This window comes from Antedon mediterranea, chromosome 9 (assembly GCF_964355755.1).
Source record: "Antedon mediterranea chromosome 9, ecAntMedi1.1, whole genome shotgun sequence".
Lineage (NCBI taxonomy): Eukaryota > Metazoa > Echinodermata > Crinoidea > Comatulida > Antedonidae > Antedon > Antedon mediterranea.
In genome coordinates this window covers 12,308,551-12,321,075 of record NC_092678.1, presented here as the reverse complement: position 1 = coordinate 12,321,075, position 12,525 = coordinate 12,308,551, and the positions used below count along the sequence as shown (strand labels likewise).

At 32.4% G+C, this 12,525-nt stretch overlaps 1 protein-coding gene across 1 annotated transcript; it reads left to right on the top strand.

Annotated features, from left to right (window-relative positions):
• Window positions 1-1,192: 1,192 nt before the first annotated feature.
• Window positions 1,193-11,959, top strand: LOC140058171 (lactadherin-like). The gene is made up of 3 exons (XM_072103730.1): window positions 1,193-1,250; window positions 1,870-2,171; window positions 11,810-11,959. The coding sequence occupies exons 1-3, from the start codon at window positions 1,193-1,195 to the stop codon at window positions 11,957-11,959; spliced, it is 510 nt and encodes a 169-aa protein (XP_071959831.1).
• Window positions 11,960-12,525: the final 566 nt, after the last annotated feature.

Below are 12,525 nucleotides of genomic sequence, written 5' to 3'. Positions count from 1 at the left end.
AACGTTCTTAGGCCTAGTTTAGTAAACCTAGCTGGTAAATAGCGTAACGTACGAACATCGTACACTAGCTGTAGACCTAGCATGACGAAATGCATCAAAATCGGTTTTATAATGCAGTATTGATGTCACACTACACAAAATGCACAAGTTTTAAAAATAAGAATTTGGAAGTTGCCCAAACTGCCTAGTAATAAGCCACGTCAATCACTGAAACCACTAAGCTATATTGTATTCACCAATATTATGTATGTTATTTTACTAGAAAAAAATATAATTAAAAGATAATTAATTTTCAGTATTGATCATAATAAGAATTGATCATAAACTATATTCTTCGATGAAATTTAACAAAAGTATAGAAACTAGGAAAATAGGTTTCAAAAATAACAAATTCAGAAAATTAATTTAGAGAACATTTTGAGCATTTCAAAATTATTCACATGTAAAGCACTGTAGAAACCAGGTTTTTATTTTCTATTCGTGGTAATTTTCAATTAGTATGAACCCTTTGAACTAACGACACACGTGAACATCAAGCTTAAACATAGAGATACAACTTAATGACGTAACGCAAAGTAAGTGATTTGACCAATCACAATCGGTGGGTTATATTCGATCTACCGCTTGTTATTGGTCAACTCGCTTTCGTTACTTATACGTACGTCCTTGTCTTGCGTCTCTAGTGAAAACCAAGCTTTAGCAATACAGTATTGTCATTATTCGTATTAGAATAAAAGGGTTGCCATCCAATTTACCCGTGACAATGGATAATACACAATTCTGTATTACTTTGCACGTTTTGGTTTTATGAGCAAGTTTAATGCCGCTCTCATGAAAGTATAATTATCTAATATCAAAACAAAATAATCTCATTATTAAACCTTTTACAATATAAGTATCATTCTGTTTCCCGTAAGTTAATAAATATATGACATTTTACTTGAAAATTATGTGCTTTTTTCCTTCTTTTTTTAGTGACCCAAAATAAATTATGTATTTATTTAATTAATTCAAAAAAAAATTCTACTTTTAGCCTTGAATAATAATTATAATTAATTAGCAATGTGATATTCCTTATTTAAGATCATTAAGTGATATTTGATGCCTGTTAACAAATTGTTATAATGCATTTGTGTTTTTTTATTTTCGTCGGGTTGGACAATGTTGCGGCGGTAAATAGTTCTTATCAATAATGGATGGTTGGAAACTCGTCTGTGTTTTTATTTGGATATCCCTGCATATAAGTAAAGGTATGATCTGTTATAATTTAGTATTCAATCATAATGTATGCTGAATTGAAATTAACATTTTTTTGTATTTTTTCTTCTGTACTGTACTCGTTAATTTCTCATACCACTTTCTCCTATATTTTTTCCCATCATAGCACTTTTTCTTTTCTATTTGGATGTAGTAAAATTTCCATAAAAAACATTCGTGCCAGTCGTTACTAAAGTGACGGTCAGCTCTGGTGTTTGTATGGCCAGGAGTAAATTTTACATCAACATATAAAAAAGATACATGCCACGTAACACTAAGTTCACTATAACATACTTATTTATATTGGAGAAAGTTCTATTCAAATATTCTATCAAATCTAGATTTTAGTACTAATGTTATTTTAACACAATGTTGTAATCAGCTGTAACGAAGACATTTTGAAATTGATTGTGCAAAAGTAAGATACCCTTTTTTAAAATATTAAAGAATGTATTTATTTAGATAGCGTCATGTGATCCCATCTAAGGATAAAGATATGTTATCCTCAAATAGACATTATGAAACAAACTTTCCGAACGGTGGAAAATTTGAAGTTTGCTAGTTTTGTCTAGCCTTAAGACTAAAAAGAGTAAATATTTTACCTACTTACAGAATCTTGCAACAATGATCTTGGAATTGAGAGTGGTGCAATTCCTAATAATCAGATGACGGCAAATGATCACTATGCTCATTATGCTCCATTTAGAGGAAGACTTCATGGAAGTAGTAGTTGGGCAGCTAAAACTGGCAATCCTCGTAAACATTGGATCCAAGTCGATCTTGGTAACATAACACAAGTAACTCAAGTGGCCACTCAAGGAGCTGCAGGAAGAGGGTCAAGAGTAACGAAATACAATGTTAAATACAGTACAGATGGATCTAATTTTACAGAAATAACTTCTTCAGGCGGTGGAGTAAGTATTCCTTACAATTTAGTCAGTTAATTAGGTTATATTATTATGCAAGCTTTTAGTCAGTTAGGTATGACTCGGTGGTCTGTGCTCGTACGTGTCTATGGCATTCAATGTACCGGGATCGGGTCTCATCTTGGGAAACGAAACGAAATAAGATGGGTTTTTTTATTATCCGTATTGTTTGTTTTTTATTTCTTAGTATATAGATTATACACATAATTTATAATGAAATTTAGATAAAAATTAACTTATGTCTTTATTATTATGTAACAAATATGGTTTATGACATCATACGCAGAGGGATCTGTTATCGGGTTGTGATATCGGTTATTGTACTTGCGTTAGCAAGATCCTATCATACAATATTAAATATAATTAAAGATTCTGAGAAAATTAATCAATTACTATATCTTTTAAAAATCAATTATATTTATTTAGATCAATGCATATAACCTATAACTCGTCGTAGTGATGAATTAAATCTAGTTTATTTATTTATTCTTTTACTTGGCACTATTTGGTCAGTCAAATTATCTTGATATCAGCTTCATCTAGTTAAGTCAATTTTGTCAAAGTATATTTCTTATGGCTAGGAATCGATATGGTTTTGTTTTCACGGTGCACAATCAAAATTATGCGGTCTACGCGTATATATAATGGACGTACATAATTTTATGTATGTCCATCATGAAGATTAACTAAATCACGTTTGTAATTAATACGGCCAAACTGCGTTGAAACACTGGTTCTCGTCAGATCACCGAAGTTAAGCAACGTTGGGCCAGGTTGCATTCAGGATAGGATACCGTCTAGATGTAGCGGCGGGTGCTGTATTTACCGGAGAATGATGGTGTAATGATAATATGGGACTAACATGTGATAGGCATAGATTCGAGGTTATCTGTTCCATACTTATTGCATCATTAGGCAAGATGCTTTACTCTCATTGCCCTACCTGAGGGTCCCAAATAATCAGCAATTGCTGAATGGATCACCCTCATTAAATATCCGTTTTGTTCAATTTTATTTCTTAGTGTATATATTATACGCATGATTTATAATGAAATCTAGATAAAAATTAATGTATGTCTTTATTATTAAATCTAGTTGTCATAGATTATATCTACAGGCACTAGTCTAGGTTCTGGACATATGCTCTGTCGTACTTTGTAATAACTGTCTTTCACACTTTTTAACCAATTTAAAGATGTCAGCCCTTTATAGGAACTGCTGTCGCACGATAAAAAAATGTTTAGATTTCATTATGTTATAACTAACTAAAGATTAAAATCAGCCCAGCCATTAATAATGATAAAAAAATAACAACACAAAATAAATATAAATAACAATACATAGAATTAAATTTTAATTGGCATAATAATTATAATATTTTACCTGCATTCTGGAACAAATATCGACATTTGTGAAAATGTTACTGGTATTCATTCATTCATTCATTCATTCATTTATTTGATCAAAATAACACATTTCAATACAAATACAAAAAATTACCGGTATCTATATATAAATTTAAGTAAGGGCAAAATTTGGTAAATCGTGCGTTATTTCTAGAATGTTTACTCGATGGTATATAAAGTTGGTTCGTACTTTCGATACTAATTTTAACCACCTGATGTAACACTAATTAAATTGAGTTCGATAATTAGTTATTGACAATTAAAACTAATTTAAGTTTAAAGATTTGCCCCAAACATTGTTGTTTTCGGGTCGTGGTATACACTGTCTAATGCATGTCCATCTTGAAAAATACCCGCACACAATAATACGAGGATGATTCGCATTTTCCTATCTCCTCCGTCCTACGATAATTGTGTTTAATGGCTGAAAACCGGTTGAACAGCTCGAGTACAGCATCATAATGTTGGAGACTAGCAGATTTTCTTTAAACAAGGCCAACAGCCATTAAGTCGCGTGCTACAATGCATAGTGATACCGGACCGACAGACAAACAGACCGACAGACAGACAGACCGACAGACAGACGGACCGACCGACATAGTGAACTATACTGACCGAAATTACTGAACATGTTTAAAAATGTTGAAATGTTTAAAAATATTTATATTTTCTTAATTTACACGTGCGTAGCCTGTCACTTTTGACGTGCTCGTATAACGTAATTTCAAGTTGAAAAGTAAGTCAAGAAAACAGAAATCGAGCAAAACGATTTTTGTAAACGCTTAAAATTGCCTGAAACGTACTCTTATTTCATCGAAAATAAATTTTGAAAATTTTAAGCGCGCGTACGCATGCGTTACATGCGTTACGCACGTAATTGTATTGCCATATGATGATTTATGCCCTGAAATTTATGAGTACCAAATTTTATTTAATTGTGATTCATGGTTGTTAAGATATGATTACAAACGTGATTTCGTTAAATCGTGCGTAGACCGCATAATTTTCTATTGCGCACCGTGAAAACATAACCACATCGATTCTTGGCCATAAGGAATATTCTGTGAAAAATTGACTTAGCTAGATTAAACTGATATCAAGATAAGGTCATAAAGCGATAAAACGCATAGTGATACCGGAACGACAGACAGACAGACCGACAGACCGACAGACAGACCGACCGACCGACATAGTGAACTATAGAGTTGCTTCCACGCGACTAAAAATACTATTTTGATAGATTTAACATACGTTTAAACAAAATGTATTGATTTGCGATGAATGGAACATTCCAAATTATTTGGTTTAACCATGTTTGCAAATCTCCATGGTTTAACACCAGTAGGTAAATTTATGGGCCCTTGGAGAAAAAGCATAAATAGTATTGTAATGCTATACAATACTGTATATAGGTATTAACCACTTTTTATCGCCATTTGAATCGCAAATTTCTTTTTGTGTGTGTTGGTACTGTTAGATATAATATAAACAAATATACTAATAAACTGTATTACTGTGAGTGTGGGTAACCCATACTTTTAGATTATAAACACATAATAATATAATATTTTATTACTGACAGTTGCTTCTCAACGTTTGTATTAATTAATAATTACAAAAAATATAAACGTCGTAGTAGTATCGTTACATGTACTTTACTATTTCAATTCAAACGACTATGACAGTGACAATTTTAGCAAAGTTATTAAATCGAAAATGTTTTACTCTATTTAGTGGTATATTATTTATTGGCCTATAAAAAAAATATTTTTTTACTGAGTAGATAATAAAGAAATATAAAGAATACTTTAATATAAAGAATATATTAAAACATTGTTCCTCTTTGTATCTATCTTCATCCCCAACCCTCAACCCTAATGTTAGATACAAAATACAAATTGGGTTTGTTTAAATGAGTTCAAATCAAAAATTTAGACTTTTATGACAAGTTTCTCTTTCGGAAGTAATTCCCATGGTGCTAATTTTGGTTGACTACATAAATCATTGTGTCTATTTATTTGTTTCTGTAAACGACAATGTTTTATATTCATGCGGTACGTACATTTAAAATCGCCAGTTTTTTTACGCTGAAATTATTATGTATTCGAGAACCATCTAGTTATATGATTTGATTTGATTTTATTTATTTTGGCATCAGTACATACAAAATCACATTCATACAATTAAAAATAGCATATATAAAAAACCATGAATAAAACAAGAAAGGATGCCAAGGATAACTCATAAAAGTCCTTTGAAAGAACAGCAAAAAGACATACAATGAAACATATAATAATTAATAAAAAAACAAACAATAGGACTATCAAAAATAGAAGTAGCGCTTATTAAATAGTTTCTAATGCTAATGTACGTTCCTGTAGATACTTTTTAACTTTACTTTTAAAACAACAAACAGTTTGTGATTCCTTAATGTTAATTGGTAAATTATTCCATTCTTTAATAGCATTGTAAAAAAAGGCCACATGTGCCATTGGCTTGATAGTTGGAAATCTAAAATTAAAATTGCATCCCCTAGTATTGTAATTATGACTGTCAGAAATTCTAATAAAACGATTGCATAAATAAGGTGGACAACAATGATTATATATTTTAAAAGCATGACAGACTCTAAGAAATTCGACACGGTCTTGGACTTTTAACATACAAACGTCTTTTAGCTGAGATTTACCTATATGTGATTGGGGACCTAACTTTTTTATAAAACGAACCATTTTGTTTTGAGTCGTTTGCAATTTTTTATTTACCGTAGAAGACCATGAGCAAACCAAATAATCGAACATCGGTTGGATTAAAGCAAAACTAAGAATTTTGCGACAATGTGAATTAAGAAATGATGATTGGCGGTACAGAAATTTCAGTCTGCCGTTTGCTTTGTTTATAACAGAGCGGGCAATGATGTCACCTGATACATTTTGGTCAATCTCAATACCTAGATATTTGATAGACTTTGATCCATTTATAGTCGTTCCAAAGCAATCTATATTGAATTCGTTTACTTTGCTTAATATACGTTTAGAACCAAACAAGATGCATTCGGTCTTACCCATATAAAGCGAAAGTTGATTGTCGATCAGCCAATTATTACATGATACGAGATTGGTTTGGAGTTTAGATTGGATTGAGATTGGATCTTTATGGGAGTAAAAAATTACACAATCGTCAGTATACAAAACAACTTTACAATCACTTTCGATACTAGATGGTAGGTCGTTCACGTAAATAAGAAACTAGAGAAGACCCAAAAGGCTACCCTGGTGGACTCCACATCCAATCTCAATAGAGTTCGATTTGGTACCTTTAATATCGACAATCTGATTTCGCCCAGACAGATACGCTTGAAACCAACCGATAGACCGGCATCCTAGATACTTATGTTTTTTACACAAAATATCATGATTGACCGAGTCAAAGGCCTTTTGGACATCGAGTAAAACCATACCCGTAAATAAACCATTTTACATTTGAACTCTAAGGTGATCTCTAAGATGAATAAGACATGTGTCGGTAGTAAATAGTCTACGAAAACCGGATTGATGATCGTAATGATTCATTTCAAGGTAATCGGAAACTTGTATATATACACCTTCTCCAGAATTTTCGAAACTGAGGAGAGAATGCTTATAGGTCTGTAATTTTTAGCCTCAGTTCTAGAATTCTTTTATGAAGGGGCGTGACTTTTGCGAGTTTAAAATCCGAGGGAATACGTTCGTATTTAATGGAAAGGTTAATTATATGTGTTATTGGTATTTTAATATTAGGAGCTCCGTCTCTAAGAAATTTTGCAGGAATCTGATCAAGGCCTACACTTTTAGATGGGTTGAGATTTCTCAATTCCTCTTCGATAAGGCTCTCGTCAATTTCTTCGAGAGAGAAACCAGAAACATGTTTGATTTTGCTATTATAGTAATTTTTAAAGGCATTCGAACCTACACTAAAAAGGTTACTGGGAGAAGGCAATTTTTCATTAAATCGGAAGCAATATTTGCGAAGTATGTATTAAAATAATTTGAAAGTTCGCTTTCATTATGGCCAAGATTCCCATTAACATCTAACGAAATAGTGCTACCATTTTGTGGCTTATTTTTATATCCCAAATCATTGAGGCATTTCCAGAGTTTATTGGGATTATTTTTGTTAACTTCTATCTTATTTAAAAAACATTCAGATTTTGCTTTATTTATGTCATTTTGTATGCGATTACGCAACTTACGAAATGCAACATAAAGGTCTGGCCTATTTGGGTTATTCTTGAACTTATTTAATAGTGAGTCTGTTTCTTTTATGGCATTTAATATTTCCGGTGTCATCCACTCTTCAGATTTTTGTTTCATATACAATTCAAAATTATAATATGATTCATCGTAGCCGCTGTACCAGTCACTTGGTTGTTGCTCGTACCTTGTCCTACAGTATTACTGTTTGTGACCAAGTTGTCCGCGGTTGTAACGTGTGACTAATCGTCGATTACTTGCTACTTGATTACTATTGCTGCTACCGTGTTGGTTATATGGCCTTCGGGTTGATAGTTGTTTTGGAGGCTGTTTCGCTCAAATACGTTTTTTTTTTTTGAAAATTACGGTTTATACCAGATTCCGACAAATGGAGACCATCAGCACAAAGGAGAGATTCATCTGGTAAATCATCCTTGTAACAAAAATTATTTTCGTTATCTACAAATATGATGTCCTGCTCTTCTACAATAGTTTTTAATATTTCATTCAGACTTTCTAGTTTGTTTAGTTCGACGCGAATACTCAGAATTCAATATAGCATGTTTAAATACATTTGCGATGTTTTCGACAGTTTTGTTCGTGGTCAGGTCGTTTGTTCCGCAGACTTTTGTGACATCTTTGTTTAGATACTACTGACACCCTCTAGCGGGTGAATAATTAGATCATCATTCGATGAGGCAATGTTCTTAATTCAGTGAGTCCCAAATTAAAAGAATGTGTCAGTCCAAGTTTGGTTTATGACATCAGGGGTCTTTGCGAATCTGTTTAGTGTGTTATTCTTCCAAACATTAAATCTTTTGTTTTTGCTCCTCTGTAAATTTTGTATTAGCATATTGTTTATGTTAACAAGGTTCTTCACGATTATTATTATTATGTATAAACCACAATAATATATCATTTAAGCAATTAATACTAGGAACGGGAGATAACATAGTAGATTTGATATACACATTTGCAGCTTTCAATATTTATAGAATAAAAATATTATCAGCATTAAATAAGCCAGTGGGTAAATCTTTATGGAATTCATTTAAAAGCAATATGCTGTATAACATTGAATGTGAAACATATAACAATAAAGAAACAAGTATAGAAAAATGGGTAGCTTTAAGAAATACTATTATGCTAATATATTTCTAATTTGGTACGATTATCAGAAAAGGATATATTGTGATAGCAGTTGCAGGTGTTTTCTTGTATATAAATACATTGTATAATAACTAATAAGTTAGCCCCTCCCAAACAAGTTAATTTCACTCCATCTCGCACAAAATTTGTACAAATATTGTAGTGTCAAAACATAAAAAACAAAAGCTGACAATATATCCGATCGGAAAGGTCATGTCAGACCAATTTAAAGTTATCCCTTTCCTAACACTTTAATATTGCCCAATCTTATCCATGGATCAAAGTTAGTAATTGAACATAGTATGTCAATGCATAACAACAACAAAACATCTGACCAGAAAGGTTTATGTCAGACCCCTTAAATTCCATTTCCCCTCTCAAACACATTCCGGGTGAGTTCTAGGATCCTTTTTAGTTGCATGCAAACGTGACTCTACAGCTTACTATGTCGGTCGGTTAGTTGGTCGGTCGGTTGGTCAGTCGGTTGGTTGGTCGGTCGGTGGGTAAACATTAACTCAAATTGGAGCACGCGACTGCACTCATGTATGTGACCTTGCTATGTATAGGAATTGAAAATAAAAAAACTGTACAATCTCACGAGTGTGTACGATCTTGTTTAATACTCATCTATATTATAATTATAAATTTACGTAAGTGCAACATTCGGTAAAACAAGCGTTACTTCTATAATTTTTACTCGACTCGATAAAATTGGTTTATACGTTCGACATTGATTTTAACCACCTAATGTAACCCTGTTTACTAATTAAGTTGTATTATATATATATATATATATATAAACAGAACAGGCAAAGACAATTTAATTAATTAATTTGAAACGATAAAGATGAGGAAATCTGTGAGAATGAGAAAATATCGCCCCAACCGAGACTCGAACTCGGACTGTCTGCTTGATATGCAGCTGTCCTAACTATTAGACCACTGTGGCTTTCATGGTATTGTTCAAACTCGATTGGATAGAGACTCTTTCACATTCTCGGCGTGGTACGGCGGAACAGCACTGATGAAGGGCTAGTGTTGCCCGAAAGCTCTGGTAACTTTTCTGGCTGTTTCACTTTATCATTTTGATTTAGCTTTTCGCTTTTTTTCGCTCTACACTTCACTATGTCGGTGTATATGGCTTTGTCTTGATATCATCTAGCTAAGTCAATTTTTCACAGTATGTTCCTTATGGCCAGGAAAGGATGTGGTTATGTTTTCACGCAATCAACAATTACGCAGTCTACGCACAATTTAACGAAATCACGTTTGTAATCATATCTTCACGAGCATGAATCACAGTTAAATACAATTTGGTACTCATAAATTTCAGGGCATAAATCATCATATGGCAATACATTTACGTGCGTAGCGCATGCAACGCATGCGTACGCGCGCTTAAAATTTTCAAAATTTATTTTCGATGAAATAAGAGTACTATCAGGCAATTTTAAGAGTTAAAAAATTGCCATGAGTGCTCACATTTTTGCACGCGCACTGCGCGGTAAATGTTTATATGCACTCTTTTTGCCCGATTTCTGTTTTACAACCTTTCTCTAATAATATCATCATATTTGATTCACTTTTCAACTCGAAATTACGCTATACAAGTGACAGGCTAAGCACGTCGTGTATAAAGTTAACAAAATGTTGAAAATATGATAAATTTTTTAATTAATATAGATCGTCAGAATTCTCGAGAACACCTATTTTGCATTTAATTTTTTTAAAGTTCATCATATGTATGATTTTTTATGAAATTTTATTTATTCGACTTCTCACTAACTCAGTTAGTGAAGGATCTGGACCAACAGGTGGTAAACACCTCTAAAACGGTCCAGTCCCAATTTGCACAGTGGCTGTGTTTGACAGTGGCTGTGTTTGTGAGGACTAGTACACCGGGGTAACCCCCTACTCGTCTCGAAAGATGTACTAGGTTCTTTAAAGTGCTCATGAGCTATGTGTACACTGGACCTACGGTTTATAGTCCTTATCCGAGAAGACTCGTTCTACCACCAGAACCATGGAGCGAGTGAGCCTCGAACCCTTGCCAATGTTATGGCTACGTAATTACGGTTCCACTGTCTCGGCCACTCACTCACTCTAAATTAAGAGAACAAAGGGTGATTAAGTCATCATTAATTCCATATTAAATTTAAAAAACAATAATTTTGACAATCAAACAAATTTTGACATTTTCATAGGCCAAAATAGCAAACTTAACATTAACTTTCTGCCTTAAAATGTTCATTATTATATTAAATTTAATAGTATATAGTTTGACAGCGCATCATTTTTTTATATGTTTAAAGATTTCATCATAGTATAGTTATATATAGTTATAATTCATTGCGATATGCAATAATCTATCTACACCAAAGTGGTCACTGCATAGTAAATACACGGAGGAATCTTTCTATCAGTGGCTGAATCTCAATGGAAATACAAAATAAAATAAGCAAAAAGCTAAATCAAAATGTAAATGTAAAACAGGCAGAAAAATTAGCAGAGCTTTAGGGTAACACCAGCCCTTCATCAGTGCAAGTGAGAGTAGTGGAATAAAAGAAATTAAAAAGAAAATAGGCACAGGCTGGTGAATAGTGGGTGGAGAAATACGAGTGGAAACAAAGAAGATAGCTTAGTAGATGATAAACAACAACAAAAACAATATAAAAGATTGACCAGCTCCAGCTGAATTAAAATGTTGTTTTGTGTGCATAAGTTGCGTATAATACTTGTAAGTATTTATTCAGCTTCCATTTTCTTTATATGGATTAAATAATTATTATTGAATTTAATAGCAAGCATTAAATCTGATATTTGTAATTTTACATTTTAGCGATTTTCTGGAAATGTTATTGATTCAGAGAGTGTCGTTACCAATTCGTTTTTCTCTCCTGTAAATGCTCGATACATTCGTATTTATCCATATAAAATACTATACTGGCCAGATTTAAGAATGGAACTCTACGGCTGTGCAGGTATTTGATTGACGCTTTGTTATATTTATAGGTAGCTATTATAATGCACGTGCGACTGTAACAATGTCAATCCCTAGATCACGGATATCGCTTCAAGCGACGCATGCACAGCAAGCAAAAGCAAAATTGGAACCCAATAAACAAAATTTGCAGAATCTCTTTTTTGACACGTCATTTATCAATCAATATCAATCAATGCTATTGCATATCTCATAACATTCAATCTCCTTTATTTAAATTATTTAATAAGCACATCATCTTTTTAAGAATCAGTATTTTGTAATTTTCAATTTCAATTGCACAATTATGACATTTTATATATTTTACTTCAAATACAAAAGTTATTCACTTCTGTAACAAAAAAATAATATAGAAAAGAAACGTTTAATTATAACCCAAAAAAACATTGTCTGACAGACAAGTTAAAGTATTTTTCTTTAAATTACATTTTTTGCAGGTAAATAATTGTTTGGATAACGTGAATAACTATTATAAAATGACACATTCAAAAACAAATTTGAAATAAAAAATATGTTTTCAGGGGGACAATATATCTTTAAAACTGTTATGTCAA